The sequence below is a fragment of the Hippoglossus hippoglossus genome, chromosome 10 (assembly GCF_009819705.1).
Source record: "Hippoglossus hippoglossus isolate fHipHip1 chromosome 10, fHipHip1.pri, whole genome shotgun sequence".
NCBI lineage: Eukaryota > Metazoa > Chordata > Actinopteri > Pleuronectiformes > Pleuronectidae > Hippoglossus > Hippoglossus hippoglossus.
This window is the reverse complement of record NC_047160.1, coordinates 11,120,726-11,138,372: the sequence shown is the minus strand read 5'-3', so window position 1 is coordinate 11,138,372 and position 17,647 is coordinate 11,120,726. Positions and strand designations below refer to the sequence as shown.

Below are 17,647 nucleotides of genomic sequence, written 5' to 3'. Positions count from 1 at the left end.
GACGCAGCTTCACGATGAGGTTTGACCCTTCAAGCGCTCCGTACAGCATCAGAGCAGCTTCCGGTGCTGTGTAAACATGTGCATTAGCTTTATTTATTAGACTGCATTGAGAGTATTCGGTAAATAACTCCCGTGTCTCAGGTAATCAGAGAGTTTAACTGTATTCTGAAAGAAAATGGAAACCGAAAATCGACTCAAAAAGGTGAGTTACGCATGTTCATTCACCTTATTAAAAAGCTACACTAGCTAGCGCTGGCTAAAGCTAGCTAGCTACGCGTTATAGCATTTTGATCTTTTGTACACACAAGATATGTTTTCTATTGTGTAATTAATTCAACAAAACATAACTTAAATGACGTTAAACTGACGTGTCTGAGAAATGGGGGAGTTTTAGCTTGGAGCTGTAATTAATGTGTAAAGCTCCGTGATGAGCTCGCCACAGCTACAGGAGAGCATGGAAAACTAGACAACGTTTACCATTAAAATATAACCATTTGTTATATAGGACTCTACGTAAATGTTCTGTTCATAATGTGAATTTACAATTTAAAGGCCGAGCACCTGAAAACAGTGTGATTTACTTTCAATTGTTTCTCATCTGAATCCCAAGTGTTTTGAATCAGAGTTGTGTTGATAATCTAAACTCATTGTATAAAGGTTTGTGACTCAAGCCAAGAAAGCTGTTCACATACGAGAACTTACTCTTGTTAGCCTGTGTTGACAAGTGGGGACAGGAAGTCTTCTCTACCATCAGTGACTATTCATTTTAAACAATAAATAATAGATATCAATTTCATCAAAACACTTCTCACTTCCAGTCTAGCACTTTTAGTTCAAAGTATATCAATGTGGCTTTTTACAATTGCCCTCATCCGTTTGGCTTAAACAATCATCTACACATGGCAACTCAGCAGCCTAAATTCAAAAGTCTTGTTATTTTCTAACACATAAAAGTGAAGAGATTTATTTTTCCCATTGGCGATCCTTTTACTAAAACGAGCCTAAAATTACGGTCAGCCACAGTTGCACACTAGAGATGGTGGGATGCAGTCCTTCCTGCTGATCAAAAAGTTTACAGGTAGATGATATCAATAATAATCACAATATTTTCATCAATAGCAATATAACAAAAGGTAAATAAAGATCAATTTAGTGCTTTTGCGTGGTTCTACCTCAGTTTTGTGAAATGTTTAGCTGTTCATCAAGTGTTTGTCATTCTCTGACCATAAAGAAGAGTTTAAAACCACAATCTTCCCCCAAAAGCGAAAATCAGTCTTAAACATAAAATAAATAACAATTATTGATATTGACTGATTTTAATATTCTTACCGTGATATCATTTTTTGCCATGTTGCCCACTCTTCCAGCAGTTTATATAAAATAAAACCACTGTGTTTCACATGTCTGCACACCAGCGTATGACCCTGGGTTCCACAGATCAGTCCCATTTAATCAATGTCACTGTATGTGCCTCTTTACCAGCTGGTGCCTGCTCCATGTTTATTGCACGGCCAAGTTTTATTTAAAGCACTTTTTGTGCTAAAAAAAACCCAAAGACTCACCCCCGAGGGAGTGCAACTGATAACGGTGATGTGTTTGTGCAGAGATCCCATGGGGAGGGTGAAAGGTCTGGCTCCGAAGGATCAGAAGATGGTGATTATGTTCCCTACGTTCCAGTCAAAATTAGAAAACATCAAATGGTAAGTTGTTCGGAACTCTCTTATTTGAAACTTCATGAATTAGTTGGGAATGATTTAATCTGATGTTTGATTGTCGGGACCAAAACTGACTTTATTGTTTGCATGTTTTTTATGTGTTTGTCCCACAGCAACAGAAAATGTTACGACTGCGAGGGAAGGCGACGGACGACGACCAAAAGGACAGCGGGGAGGATCAGAGGGATGAGGAGGAGGGTCTGGGTCCTCGCTCTAATGTCAGTCTCCTTGATCAGCATCAGCACCTCAAGGAAAAAGCAGAAGGTATCTAGATCAAACAAGGCCCACTCTTTATTTTTAAAGTTGTCTGTTTTGATTTCTTTTCATTTTGTTTACCATGACTGCATTGGTTTTGTGATGTGTATCTACAGCCCGAAAGGAGTCTGCCAAGGAGAAGCAGCTGAAAGAGGAAGAGAAGATTCTTGAGAGCGTTGCAGAGGGCAGAGGTAAACTTATAAGACTGTCATAGTTCCTATGAATCGAATGAACTTTGACAAAACTGTTAATTCAAAATTATTTTAAATCACAAAACTAATTCTGGGGACTTTCAACCCTCCTCCCTCAGCTCTAATGTCTGTGAAGGAAATGGCCAAAGGTATCATATATGATGATCCAATAAAAACAAGGTGAGGTTTTCATTAGGGAATTCAATAAAGTAATATAATATGTTAATGTAAATATGTGTTTTGTGGGGTTGTCTTTATCTTATCATTTTACCTGGTTATTATTTTTTTAGTTGGAAGGCACCGCGCTACATCCTGAATATGCCAGACACCCGACATGAGCGTGTCAGGAAGAAGTTTCACATCCTGGTTGATGGAGACGGAATCCCTGCTCCAATCAAAAGCTTCAGAGAGATGAAGTTACCACCAGGTTACATCACACTCCTACTCTCACACATGGAAAGCATGTTTTGTCTTTCTGTATGAGGCCTTTAATGGTGGAACACGACTAACAACTGGTAACAAATCTTTATTTTGTTTGCAGCCGTTCTAAAGGGTTTGAAAAAGAAGGGCATTGTGCATCCCACGCCGATTCAAATCCAAGGAATCCCCACAGTGTAAGTGGATTATATTAAACACTGGAAAACAAACACTGTAAACTTACTATTTGTATGATACGGTAAAGTACGTGTAACATGTACATGGACTGATCTTGTTTGTCCACAGTCTGTCAGGCCGGGACATGATTGGCATTGCTTTCACTGGATCAGGAAAGACTTTGGTTTTCACTCTGCCCATCATGATGTTTGCACTGGAGCAAGAAAAAAGACTCCCTTTCTTTAAAAGAGAGGGACCTTATGGACTCATCATCTGTCCTTCAGTAAGACAAACCTGTTTCACTGATAACACAGATTCAAATCCATTGTGGAGTCTTGTGTGTGGTCACATAAAAAATCTGTTCAGTCGTGTACACACGTGTAATTTTGAGCCAAGCTTTTGTGGTTTAATAGTGCATGTAAATTTGTATTAATTCACACACACCTCAGGTTAAAAGAGTGACTTAAGCAGGGCTCTAAGCAGACGGCCATTACTGTGAGCAGCCTTGACTTCTTTTTGCGCCAATGCATATCTGATTTAAACATGTCTCCGGTTTTTCCAGCGAGAGTTGGCGAGGCAGACGCACGGCATCATCGAGTATTACTGTAAACTGCTGGAGGAGGAGGGAGCTCCTCAGCTGCGCACTGCCCTCTGCATCGGAGGAATGTCTGTCAAGGACCAGATGGAGGTCGTAAAACAGTAAGTAAGAGAAGTCTGTGAAATATTTAGTGCTTGTGTTTTATTCAGAATCTGCAGTTAAAAGTAGAGTCAAACAAAAAGAATGATTCATCTGCATTCAAATATTCAGCAAGGGACATTATTAATGAAAGATTCAAACTGTCAGTCCTGATGTGTAAGAGATTGTACACAAAACATTTAGCATGGCCACTTTAAGACTCAGGCATTTTTAATACTGTATTTTCCACAGTGTTAGTAGTAATTAGAGCCTTGGGTTGATTGTCCTTCTGAATCTGTGTCTCCTCTTTATTACAGTGGTGTCCACATGATGGTCGCCACCCCCGGCAGACTCATGGACTTGCTGCAGAAGAAGATGGTGAGTCTGGACATCTGCCGCTACTTGGCTCTGGACGAGGCTGACAGGATGATTGACATGGGCTTTGAGGAAGACATTAGGACAATCTTCTCTTATTTCAAGGTGAGGTCCTCCTTTTATGACATTAACTCCCGATGGCAGCATCTAGTTACATCAATGCAGTCGATTTATAAAACCTCACAAAACCAGCCCTGCAGTGCCCAACAGGATAATAATGGTCGGAGAGATCAATTCAAGAAGACTTTTCTGTAGGTAATTGAAAAAAGATCAGCTAGATTTAGACATGAACATGAATTTCTTCTTAGCTGGTTTAAAAAAATGTTAGTCTGACTATGAAAAGTTAGGTTAGTATTTATGGAGACCTTGTTTTAATTTTTACTTGATTCTGATGCTTTGAGAGACAGCAAATCACCATCTATACATTTTCATGGTTGACCACCACGTCTGTATTACAGCTGCTGCGTTGTGTCCAGTGATGTTGAAGGTTTTTTTTCCAGACCAAAGATTGGTTGAACTTTGAGAGATGTATTCCTTGATCTGTGAGTTAATGAGGCGGAAATAGAACTAAAATGTCTTGTTTTTCTTTTTCAAGGGACAAAGGCAGACCCTGCTGTTCAGTGCTACTATGCCCAAAAAGATCCAGAATTTTGCCAAGAGTGCACTCGTCAAACCCATCACCATTAATGTGGGTCGGGCCGGTGCTGCCAGCTTGGATGTTATCCAGGTATGTTCATCTTTCTCTCTAACACTATAGTGCTTTCTCAGTTGGGGGTATTTATTGTATTTAATTTAGAATTAAAACTGATGAGAAAACTGAATGAACTGGACTTTGTGTTGTGTTTTTTTTTGTGTGTGTGCAGGAAGTGGAATACGTCAAAGAGGAAGCCAAGATGGTGTACCTGCTGGAGTGCCTGCAGAAAACACCCCCTCCTGTAAGTTTTGTTACACGGATACATACCTGAAATACACACAACTTGTCAAAAGACACTAAATATTGTTGTCTTCGTATGACAGGTGCTGATATTCGCTGAGAAGAAAGCTGATGTAGATGCCATCCATGAGTATCTGCTGCTAAAAGGTGTTGAGGCGGTGGCCATCCATGGAGGAAAAGGTACACAGAGCTTTATTCTAATCATTAATATATAGCTCTCAGAACATCGTAATAGGAGGATTACTGTATCTGTAAGTCGGTCCAACCAAGCGTTACCTCCAGCTTTGATGTAGTTGCTCATCATGACCAAAAGATGGCATCCTGCTTCCAAATGTCTCAATTCTGCCTCATACAGAATAAAAAGAGCTGCAGACACTTCTCTCACATTTTCCATTTATCTTTGTGTGCGGCGATTGTTTATTCTTTCAGATCAAGAGGAACGAACGAAAGCCATCGAAGCGTTTAAAGAAGGAAAGAAAGACGTCCTAGTTGCCACGGACGTCGCTTCCAAAGGTCTGGATTTCCCAGCTATTCAGCACGTAGTGAACTATGACATGCCTGAAGAGATAGAGAACTATGGTAAGAGGATACATCTATGGCCTGGACTCTTTAAAATCAGTAGAAATAAGCCTTTCATTAAATAGTTTGAGCTGGTTTGATGAAATTCTCTCATTTCAGTCCACAGAATTGGAAGAACTGGACGATCAGGCAAGACGGGTATCGCCACTACATTCATCAATAAAGGCTGCGGTGAGAAAAACAACCAACTAGGACGAAAATCTGAATTATTTCTGTATAGGCGTAGTAATTATCAGAATATTTGCCATGTATTAAAGGCAAATTATATGATGAAAGTGACGTTATTAGTAAGTGTGTTTTTCCATTCCCCATAGATGAGTCTGTGTTGATGGACCTGAAAGCCCTGCTGCTTGAAGCCAAGCAGAAGGTTCCACCTGTTCTCCAGGTTCTCCAGACGGGAGACGAGACCATGCTGGACATCGGAGGTGAGTCTGTTGCACCAAATCTAGTTCTCTTTTTTTTTCTCAGGGTCCACAGTGCTCTTCACTATTGGCAAATTATACAGATGTACGATTAGAACGCACAGAAGCAAGCGTGGGGTGTTTTCAGACCATTTCTAATGTACCTGATTTTTGTGTTTTCACAGGAGAGAGGGGTTGTACGTTCTGCGGTGGTCTTGGTCATCGTATCACAGACTGTCCGAAGCTGGAGGCCATGCAGACCAAGCAGGTCACCAACATCGGGCGCAAAGACTACCTGGCTCATAGCTCGATGGACTTCTAAGAGTTCATTTCTCAGAGAGGATACACTGAAAGTGAAATATGTTGTCAGTGAATATAGGAAGGAAGTGGAATTTTATCATCAGCTACCATCGTCTGATAAAATGATTGGTTCCTTGCAGGTTTTTTTCTCATTTTGTTCTTGTTGTGTAAGTGTAGCCTTTGTAAGATACATTTTTGATACTGATAATTGTAAATAAAACCTCTATATAATGTATGTGGTGTTGATCTTTTCTGTTGTCATCTGGAAAAACAGAAAGGTGCACTGCTGGTTTTGTACGGTGAGGAAGTTGCTACAACGAGCAAAACAACGCAAAGGGAAGTGTGACTCAAGAAAACAGCACCCAACCACCTGTGTCCTTTCTTTGGCAACACTGAAATTTCAGATGAGAGATGAGTTGACTTTTAGCTGTGGTAGATGTTCTCGAGCAGATAAAAATGAAAGCTGCCTGTGACGTAAAGGAAACTTTCAAGTGGCATAGGAAATTTGAACCTGTTAACCACAGAGCAACGAGTGTTGTGCTGCAGTGTAATATTTGAAGCCTACAACCATGGATGTCATCTTCAAGGAGGGACTGTTGTACCTACAGGGAGTCAAGTTTGGAAAAGTAAGTTTTAAGGATTTCTTTACTTAGCATATTTGTGAGAAAGAAGATTGTGGTTCATGTTTATTTGTTATTTTTAATTAAGTGTCAACTGAACAACTTGCTTTGTTACGGTAAAATAAGCAACGGCTCAGTTGGTGATACGAATATTAGTCAGATGATCAAAGTCTTGATGTGAAGAATCTCGTGTGGAGTGATTGTGCAAAGACAGATGAGTAACTCGGCTCATTTTTAAGTTTTAAGTTTAAGAGAGCATTTAGAAGAAGAAAAAAACGCAAACGCTCTTTATCCAGTGATATACAATGTTTTATATATATATATATATTTACTTTTTTAAACTGCTTTGTTTTGTTACAAGTTGGTTCTACAAGATGTTTCTACCTGGGTCTTCACTCTAAATGTCAAGTTGAACCATTTGGTAGATTTTTAAGAATGACTGTCTTTGTACCTTCTCTCTTTTTAAATGTTCCATAAGATGCAAGTCAACAATCATGTTCCCTCTATTACATTGAGATAGGACAACGTCAGTGCCCATTTAGTTACTATTAACCTGTATGAAAATCATAACTGCACATTAACAACCGCTTCTGTGGGACTGAAACAATAATTTGGAACAAATCTAAAATCTAAACTCGACATGATCCCACTGTGACTGTAAATCCACACAGAATCATATACCGTAACAACGTTGCTATTGTTGAACCATACATGCATATGGCTCAACGCTGTGTTTATATTGTCTGTATTATTTCATAAAATAATTGAGATTAGCAGGTAGTTTATTCCAATGTTTCTCATGGACTTTTAATTGATAGTAACTATAGAAGATGTCCTATTTATATATTTTATTTATTTATTGATCAACTTTTCATTTAAACTGAGTTTCAAGCAAGCATTTAGTTTGCATCAGTCACTTATCGATAATGAAATTACATTTGACCTGTGCTCTCTTTACAACAGAGAACATGGCGTAAAATATGGATGGTGCTGTACAAACCCAGTTCCACAGGGGTCGGCCGGTTGGAGCTTTTTACTGTATGGGACAAAAACAATGTGGCTGACCAGAAGAGGGCCGGTCGGCAGAAGACACCAGAGAGAAAAGTGGTGCGTCTGTGTGACTGCCTCAGTGTCACCCCTGCTCCAGACAAGTCTTGCCCCCAAGGGTGCACGGCCTTCTACTTGAAGACCACACAGTGCACCTACACCCTGGCCTCTACGACAAGCCAGGACTGGCTGAGTGCCGTCTGTCTTCTGGCCTTCCAGGTATCATACGTGTCTCCTCTCTACCTGTACAACTTTCCCCCTTATCAGGGTTCGTGTTTTCATTTGGGAAAGGTGGGGATAAACCTTAACCACGGTCAGAGATAGAGAGCACAATGAGGAAGTTGATGTGGTATCTGCAACTTCTGCCACTTCACTTCTCCAATTCTTGTGCTTGCACAAGCTATGCTCCTTCTTGCATCTTACCACTTTGAAGTCATAAAACGGTGATAAGAGGGTGATTTACACTTTGTTCAATATTTACCATGTCCCTGTGTTTACAGAAGGATCCAGAAGAATCAGACAAAAGGGGATTGGAGGGAGGAAATGGCCCCACCATGGAGAACAATGACCTTTACTCATCATGGAAAACCAGTAAGACGGACAGCTGATCGATCAACAAACGATCAAATATAACAGTGAAAAATGTGCTAATGTGACGCTTTAGCTGATTGGAGTTTTTTCTTTTTAATTATTAATATTGGTGCACATTAGAAAATACTAAGATTTAAATTAAAGAACATGATTGAACGTCAGTTAGTCCATCAATTCATTTCTGCAGTTGCTTCACAATTGAGTGATGAGCCAAGAAAAGACAAAATGAATACACATGCTGACCATTATATACAAGATTTTAAAAAGTGCAATAAATATAAGACATGAAAGTTATTAATAAAAACTAATAATATTAACAGATAAAATAACATGGAATATCATTTTAAAAGTAGATGCATTCATTTAAAGTCTATAAACCACAGTTGGAGGACAAATAGGTAGGTTAAAGATGTATACACTTCAGGGTGCTGTGTGCTGACTGTTCCTGCAGCTTTAAGCACATCTTTGTTGATACACTGCATATGTGACATGTGGTGTAAGACTGAAATAATCATAGAATCAATACAGAAAGTGACGACCAATGCAACGACTTTTTTGTGACTATTTTCATAGGCATGGTTTAAAATAAAACATGCATAACTCTTTTGGCTTTGTACAGAAAAAATAAGGTTTTACCTCCCTCACCACCCACATAGTTTTTGTACAGTCCCTAAAAATAAGTCCCATGGAGCAAGAAACAGACCTGACTATCAGACAGTTTAAAAATGTATTTCCTATTCCTATTTTCTATTTCCTATCAGCAAGCCTTGGTTTATACACATGTACAGTCATTCTTTTGGTTTCCTAATAGATTGCACTTGCCCAAGCCATCTCATTGAGCGATTAGAAGAATACCAGCAACTTTTAACCTGCTGTTCTCTCTCTCTCTCTCTCTCTCTCTCTCTCTCTCTCTCTCTCTCTCTCTCTCTATATATATATATATATATATATATATATATATATATATATATATTAGCTGTACATTTACTCTATATGTATTGCTGCTCAGAGCTGCTCGTAGGGATCAGTCTGTGCTGCTGTGATGTTTAAGAAATATTTTAATATCATCTCATGTTTAGATCCGACCCTTCCACCGAACCATTACCGAGTGACTGTCCAGAGCACAGAAGCATCTTGGAGGTGCAAACTGGCTGGAGAGTATCTGCTCTCCACAGAAGAAGAAGGTGTGACTCTGCTCGCCTACAACACCGGTCACGTCATCTACCACTGGCCGTACACACTCTTACGCAGATTTGGTCAAGTCGAGGTAAAGGGCAGTTTGAATCCCCCCCCCCCCAATAATCAAAACCCACCTTTACAACCCTGTTATACAACATGATAATGTGGTTACTTTACTTGTTTACTTTTTTCACACCAATTTTATTGTTGCTGTCTTGGCTACTAGCTAGTTGGTCTTAGTATTCATTAGTAAGAAAATAATCATTTAGAAATGGTTATTAAAGCATTTGACCTACACCCGCACAATATTCCACCCAAAGTTACGCTCTTGAGTCAAACAATTATACACTGTTCACAAACACATCTAGTTTATTCAAATACCATCACTATGAGGGACCTGATATTTTACTGAAATTATTGAAATATCTTGAAAGCAACACTTTGACATTTTGGAAAATATGTATTTAGCTTTTTTCCCCTTCTATTTCTCAAACCCCTTCTTTTAAGATGTGTATTAATAGCTGTGTTTACAGGGCGGATTCAGCTTTGATGCCAGCCACCGCTGTCAGTCAGGAAATGGCCTGTTCATCTTCCTGTCCCCTCATGGTCCTGAGATCTTCCAGATCATATTGGAGCGTTGCTCTGTGGAGAGGAGCTCCTCCGCTCAGGCGTTCAACATCAGCAGAAGATGGTCATGTGACCAGTCTCCTTCTACCTATACCTTCCCACCTGCAGCCGCTGGTCCTCCTGTCTACAATCCTGCAGATGTCCCCGTTGACGCAGAGGACGACTCTACCGTCCACTACTCTACCATTAATTACAATGGGCTAAATCTGGTCAAACCTCATCTCTCTAAAAGCCAGGAGGCTGTTGGAGATGTAGGTGAGGATGAGCTGTGCTACTCCCTGGGCTCCGTAAGCCTAGATGGTGACACGGAGGACAACATTTACTACAACTGGAGGAGATCCACTCCTCCTCTGATCAGAGGGGATCCTGAGACAGATGAGGAGGAGTGCATCTACTCGGACGTGAAAAACAATGACTCTCCCTCAAACTCCCGGCTGCAGCCTTTCTCCTCACCCCTCTGCCAACCTGTTCTCCAGCCTCCTCCCTGCCCCCTTCCCCTGCCTGTTCTCTCCGCCCTCAACCTCAAGCCCAGATACCAGCATCAGCCCACTGTGAGTAATGTCAACCAGGCAGGGTTCAATACTCAGGCATATGAGGCGGACGGCATGAATGAGATGGAGGAGGCCATCAGCTCCTCCGCCCACGCCATCGCCCCCAGTGAGACCCCTGGCAGTTTTAAATACAAACTGGCAGAACTCTTTTCTAAGGACCTGGCAAAGATCCAGCCACCCCTTCCCTCCGGAGTGGGCGGCCCCACATTTTCTCACTAGGCTATTATTTACCAGGCAGATGAGGAGGAGCAATTTCAACCATGATGAATAGTCATGAGGCATATTTTTCTTCAAACATCTTTCAAAATCTCCATCCTGAAACATCATGTGACAATTTTTTGGGCTTGCAGACTTTCATTATGTTTATCTGCAGACTCTGTTGTTTTATTCTGGGGCTTGTTTAGTTTTTTTTTGAAAAACAGGATTTAATTAGTGTTGTTCGTCACTGCTGGAATGTTGGAGACGCTGCGGGTCCCTGTGACATTGCCATTAGTTGATAAGCTGAAAGAACGTCTGATTATTGGACAGTTTAATTATGGGGGGGGGGGGAGTGTTTCCTTGTGACTGTCAATGAGTCACACATCATCTTTTGGGACTCGCTTCCTCTAGATTGTGTTTGTTCTTCTATTTCCTTTTTCTCAAGTGCTGCATATAAATCAAGAGTGTTGCCGCAATATGGAAAGAATAATTGTGTGGAAATTGCTTTTTTGCATTTAGACATTTCACTCTGCTTCTCATGGTAGAGATTTTGAAAAGTAATTTACTCAATGTACAACAATGGGTTGAACATGAAAAACACAAAAACAACTTAAAAGGCACACTGCTTTCGTAACTATATCTTTATTGTAGCAAAAACAATCCTTATTATAAAATACCCCATAGCTAAACATAAATATCAAAATAATTGTTTTTAATTTATACAAATGTCACCAATGACACTGGAAATGTCACCGGCGATGTTCAGAGCATATAAAGTGCATTAAAAGGCCTTTGGAAGTTCATGATGGCCTCAGGAAGTAAAAAATTAAAGATCTTAGAAATGTTTTTGACTGTTACCAGAACTTTTCTTTCATTTGGCTGTGCAACATCTAAGCTATAAATCATGACAGGAGAATATAGTTCTATCATATGATCAACATTTCTACAAGCTGTGATATTTGGTTCCCCTACAGACACTGAGTGTAAGCCGTCGGTGGTTAATGTCTGTCACTGTCTCCCACTCTGACTCTCCTCCATGTCACTGAGGTGTGAGGATTCTCCATCACTGGAAGAGGTTGTGGATTTGTTTGACCCCCGCTCGGAGGGCGCTCCGAGTATGATGAGGTGGCCCAGGGAGGCGGTGTGACTCCTCATGGAGGTCTTGTCCGCTGAGCCTTGACACGGACTCATGCACTCCGTCTGAACCACGCCGACCAGGAGATCCGACAGCTCCGTGATGTAGATCTGCGCCAGTTGCAGGGTGTCATACTTGGACAGCTTCCTCTCGTTCTCCAGTGAAGGGATGACGCTCCTCAGCTCGTCGAACGCTTTGTTCAGGCCGTGCATCCTCCTCCTCTCCCTGGCGTTGGCTGCGACGCGCCGGTGCTTCATGGGGCCGCAGTGGGTCATCTGGCCTCCCTCTGCTGCCATCTCACAGTCCGTCTCTGCAGAGGACACGCACTCAGGCTCCTCACTCGATATTGGCCCGAGTCTGTCCAGTGAGATGCCTGCGTCTGGAGCTCCGTGCACGTCCCTCCGCGAGTACGCGCGGACTGCGCCTGAAGCTATCCAACTTTTGGAGTTGATGTGGGCCAGGCTGAAATCCTCGGGGTACTCCGGCCAGCTGGAGCTCTCCGCGTGTGCAGTCATCGCTGTGAAGGGCCCGTGGTCGTGCGCGACAGGGGAAGGTCACACAGGAGAAGACTGGCTGGTGTCCTCGTCTCTGGGGTGGGTGGCACCGCAGCAGCATTTTATACGGCCTCCCCTCAGCCACCTTGGTGTCACTCCCATGCAGCCCGCAGACAGCCTGACAGCCTTGCAGCCTCAGGAGGCAGCAGCCAATCGCACAGTCCCCTCTGACCCTGTCAAAGAACAATTAGACAATGCTCGACTTTTCTTCTCCCATTGTGCTTTGTAACTCAATCACGACCTTGTTATTATCCCCACACAGCGGGGGGCCGCCAGTATTAATCATTTAAGAGCTCGGTTTATAGTTTTCTAAAGCATAAAGATGATCTGAAGAACTTATTCAGTAAAAAAAGACTGGGCCGCGTCTTTTGGCTTAACCAGTGCATTTTCCCGAAATAGCCACAATAAAGGTAACAAGTGCGCACGCCAAAAAATGCTTTTACACTTATTAGTACATTTAACAACTTTTAAGAATAGGCTCAAACATGTTGTTCTTATCTATTTTATTTGTCCACAAAACAATTTTTACGCACACTATCATTCAAGGTTTGAACATCATCATCATCATCATCATCATCGGCATCATGGACCTCCGCCCTGCTCTCATTCCATGGAAAAAGGACATGGCCATGTTTCTCATGAGCTAAGGAGCTGACTTCTTCTTTGGGTCTCACCCTTGAAGGAGTTGGCATGGGCTGGGGTTTGTTCTCAAACAAACAGTAAAAGGTGGAGGATATTCCTCGGATTATTTGCTGAAGAATAATAAAAGGAACAGGTGGGAGACCAGGCTGGAGACACACCTGTCTCTGGCAGAGACACCATAACTGATAACTGTTGTCTGAAGGCAGTTTATGAATCATTTAGAGAGAAGCGAGCTTCAAAACATACATGAGCCACATTGGAAGACGTTCAACTATCCATATCATTACAGTACTATTTAATATATAATTATTTTCTTTCTGTGTCATTAGGCCTATTACTTTTTAGAATTATGACTTCCCTCATGCATCTTCTTCCGGTACGAGGCAGAATATACAAAATGGTATCCAGTTTTACAGAGTACACAATCGGAATATTCCACGTTACATGAATAATATGAATATTAAATCGTTATTATAATATATATGAATTTAATAATAACATTTATTTCTGTTTCATGCCAATGCATTTGGCTAATCCCTTCGTGGGGTTATAAAAGAACCCTGATACAAACGCATACATCTCTCAGTATTACAATTACTATAAAATGTGAATATTCATATATACATGAATAATAGATAGGTTTTTATTATAATTATGATGATGGTTATTATTATAAGAAGTAGTAATAGTAACAGTATATGATCATGTGAATCTTTCATTATGATTAGGGTTATTATTAGTAGTAGCGTTGTTGTTGTTAGAGATTAAGCTTTCTTCTCCTTCAAAGTACCGAAATGAACAAAGATAAATGAGACTACAGTTATTAATGGTCACGTGGGCCCCTGGCCTGTGCCTATCAGCTGGTGTCCCCTGGCACCCCACCCAAACTGCGCACCTCTGTCACAAGCAGTGTCAGCCGTGCACGTCTACCATATGCCGCGGCGCACACACACACAAGTGTGCACCGCGGCCGCAGCCCTGACGCCCAGTGACGCTCTGACGCTAATCACTCATTAGATCATCAATTACAGGAGCGGGTCTCCTCAGCACCAGTGGACCTGGCTGAGATCTGATGCTGTTGTGGTAATGGAGACTCGGACAAGTTCTTACATTGCGCACCGTCACCCCCTTCTCCTCCTCCTCCTCCTCCTCCTCCTCTGGTCCAGTCTCCATGTTGTTGCGTGTGTGACAGTCTGATAAAGAAAATCACCGTGACCCGCCCCTCCGCCAGCAGTTTAATGAGGCCTGCTCTTCACTTGAATAAATCGGCACACGCTCTCCGTCCCGGGGTGTCCATTCATTTTCTTTTTCTCTTTTGGGTGGGGGGGCGACATGCATATTTCATTCCTCCAGCACCAGTGCCAGCGCAACAGCCTGCAACCCTGCGTCCACACTTCCCATCTGGTGCGGGGCGTGAGCGGGGGGCGTGGTGAGGAGGTGTGAGGGAACATGTGAGGTCAACCACCACTGACCTCCTGCAAGAGAGGGAGAGACTGGTGTGTGCACGGTTGTGTCTGCCTGTCACACACACACACACACACACACACACACAGACAAACTGTCAACTGGCAAGTTATGGCAACTTTCGTTCCTAGTATCCTTGAGGGCCATGAAATCCATTTGTAATGGTGGCCTCCATTACAAATCAAAGAGTTGAGTTAAGTGAATGTAATTATTGCTGGGCAGTGGTGGATGATTTAGCCTGCAGCACACAATCCTAAAATGCAACAGCTTGCAAGTACAGAAATCTCCATTTCAGCTAAATGTATTGAAGGTATGAAAAGTAAAAATCATTGCACCCCCTGAGCGTTATGGTCCTCGGGTGGATCCTGATGCCTTAATGTGTACAGAGCATTTTAATGTCAGTGCCAATATATTTAACTGCCTTGAAAATGGTTAAATCCTTAAGTTTTGCAAGCTGCACCATTCTATTTACAGCGCTGTTAAATGTGCAATGTAACTTGTAACTACTGACTCACACATAAATAAATCTAGTGGAAAACAAAGTGCAGTATTTCCATCTTAAATGGAGTCGAGGTGCAAGTTGCATGAAATGGAAATGCTCCAGTAAAGGACAAATATGACAGAAATAAATGCTTAAGTGTACTTAAAGTTACCATCCATCACTGTGGAGAACTGATAGAATGTTGCAACAAACAAGAGACGTACTGAACAAGAGGTAACTGCAAAACATCTGAGGAATTTCTGATGGTTTAAGTCTGTGAAGCTTCTAACGCTTCCATATCATGGTATTAATGCTAGCACTTAGAAATATGCTGGTATAACTAATTTAACTGGGAACTTTGCAATGTGAAAATATAAACAACAACAATAAGCTTCGCTTGAGTCGATAAGAGAAATTAAATACCTGTCAAGTTACTGCAAATAACAAACATCCACAGGTGGATGCAGTTGTTTTATTAATCTGCAACCAAGCCTCTCAAATAACGTCCCTGTTTTGATTTCTCCAAAACTACAGGCACGGATTTCACCAGCTGCAGATACACCACCACCTCCGTTAGTGATGACAAATCAGCCTCATTGATTTTGCTCAGGCCTAGACAGGAAACCTTCACATGTTTGTGTAGCCAGCAGAGTATTTGCTTTGGCCCCTGAGGTATAGGTTTATGCAATTATCTGGAAAATATTTCTGAATAAAACCCAGAACCCAGTCAGAAACTGAGCAAGAGCTGATTTATGGGTTTTGGAACAAGCTCCTGGACTCGGTTTTGGACGACTCTGTATGCGTAATGACCAGAATGTCCTGTGTATTGTCAAATTAAACAAATTTCGTAGGATATATTACTAATATAAACTTCGGTGTGCCCAAAATGCCACTACAATTTTCATAACTCATTTTATAGCAGATGGTTTCATTACATGTAACATTTACTTGGCAACTGTTTATCTTGACCTACAACTATTCAAAACTTGAACACACAACCAGCAAACCACAGCGCTGACTCCTACTGTACGCACTGCTGTCACTGCTATTCAACTGTGAATAACCATTTTCATTTGACACCACACACTGTTTGTGGTTTCGATGCCACTTGGTGTCAAATTAATATGGTTCGATGCCTCTAAACCAATCATACTTTTTGTTTGCAGCTGGTCGCCGTAAGAAACACTCATTTTGGCAACGTTTCCCGTTCCATTTTTCCTCATTACGAACAGGCTGATAAAAGAGAGAGAGAGAGAGTCCTTACAATAATAATACATTGTGTCATTGTTCTAATTTCTAGTAAATGAAGCAGACCTAATAGTGAAATTAAACCGTTGCTCCTGCCACTGGGGACGCCTTAAAACCTCCTCACTTTATATCCCTGGGGAGCCACAGTCGGGGAAACCAGGGCCTCGAGCAATCTATAATTAATTCAACGCTATTTTCTGAAGCCTCACTTTGAAGTATTGTGTCTCTGTTTCATTGTCCACCTGTTCAAGACATTGTGACACCTTTCTACGACTATTATACATCCATGCACGCTACATATGGCTGCGACATTAATGCGACATTCATTTATGGGTCTGTATTTTTCATTGGAGGGAGATAAGTAGGCACTAATGGAAAATTAGTAGACTGACAGTGCAGTGACTATAGATAACTTTGGTAATTGGAATCGATTACTTGGAAACTGAACATTGTCCATATTTATATACTGGGACTGTTGATATTATTTAGAATTAGTAGAATAAAGTTCTCTTCAGGAAACTTTCCAGGGAACTAAAGGATATTATGGACACAAATCACAAAGACAATAGAATAACATATATTGCCGTATGTTTTACAGTGCAATGTAATTTTAAATATTAAAATATATATTTTGAACGTATTCCCTGGGTGTCCACCTCCTGAATCATATCTGTCCCACTCTTTTAGACGTTTTGATCCCATATAAAATTGTCTATATAACAAATAAACAGGTACACATGATTTTAACCCTATGACTCTTTGGGTGTCTTCTCCTTCTCCACTGATGCACTGTAGGCCTCAGTGGATCATCTAGTGATCCACTTGTGTTGTAATTAAAGGCTCAGTCATTTCCTAACAAAAGACTGTTTCCTTTCTTTGTCACACCACCGTGCACCAGCAACAGTGAACCCCTTGATGTTGGTAGCAGTCTACTCTGTAATTATCCCCACACACCCCGAGCAATGGAGGTGGTTCTGGAGAGCAAAGACAGAAATCTTAAAGCCGGGGATTCAGACGCAAATTAGGACAATTAGCGGCCTCATTAAATTGGGAAAAGGGAAGTAATATTCTAGTTAAAGTAATGGTTCATTAAGTCAATGTTATCTGTGCTAACAGGCTAATTGATGAACTCCTAGGGAGGGACAATGAGTGGAGATGACTTCTCTCTTACAGTAGAGCGGCACTGAGCTGGACCCGTTGCTGCGTTTGCAAAGACATAATATATATCTTCAGTCTTGATTGTGTTCATTTAAAACGTTTTTTACTGTGAACATATAATGCCTTTCTATA

At 41.3% G+C, this 17,647-nt stretch overlaps 3 protein-coding genes across 3 annotated transcripts; 2 read left to right on the top strand and 1 right to left on the bottom strand.

Annotated features, from left to right (window-relative positions):
- The first annotated feature begins 12 nt into the window (after positions 1-12).
- Positions 13-6,255, top strand: LOC117769367 (probable ATP-dependent RNA helicase DDX41). Its single transcript, XM_034598236.1, has 17 exons — positions 13-202; positions 1,605-1,700; positions 1,829-1,979; positions 2,087-2,161; positions 2,281-2,341; positions 2,452-2,588; positions 2,703-2,775; positions 2,885-3,038; positions 3,318-3,454; positions 3,749-3,911; positions 4,402-4,533; positions 4,670-4,741; positions 4,824-4,920; positions 5,170-5,319; positions 5,419-5,490; positions 5,634-5,744; positions 5,906-6,255. Exons 1-17 carry the CDS (start codon positions 176-178, stop codon positions 6,040-6,042), a joined length of 1,845 nt encoding a protein of 614 aa, XP_034454127.1. The 5' UTR covers positions 13-175; the 3' UTR covers positions 6,043-6,255.
- Positions 6,256-6,403: 148 nt separating this feature from the next.
- Positions 6,404-11,290, top strand: dok3 (docking protein 3). Its single transcript, XM_034598730.1, has 5 exons — positions 6,404-6,646; positions 7,604-7,906; positions 8,188-8,278; positions 9,358-9,545; positions 9,991-11,290. Exons 1-5 carry the CDS (start codon positions 6,590-6,592, stop codon positions 10,852-10,854), a joined length of 1,503 nt encoding a protein of 500 aa, XP_034454621.1. The 5' UTR covers positions 6,404-6,589; the 3' UTR covers positions 10,855-11,290.
- A 149-nt stretch (positions 11,291-11,439) lies between these two features.
- atoh1b (atonal bHLH transcription factor 1b) lies at positions 11,440-14,221 on the bottom strand. Its single transcript, XM_034598731.1, has 2 exons — positions 14,060-14,221; positions 11,440-12,695 (listed from the first exon to the last, which is right to left on the bottom strand). Exon 2 carries the CDS (start codon positions 12,481-12,483, stop codon positions 11,842-11,844), a length of 642 nt encoding a protein of 213 aa, XP_034454622.1. The 5' UTR covers positions 12,484-12,695; positions 14,060-14,221; the 3' UTR covers positions 11,440-11,841.
- Positions 14,222-17,647: the final 3,426 nt, after the last annotated feature.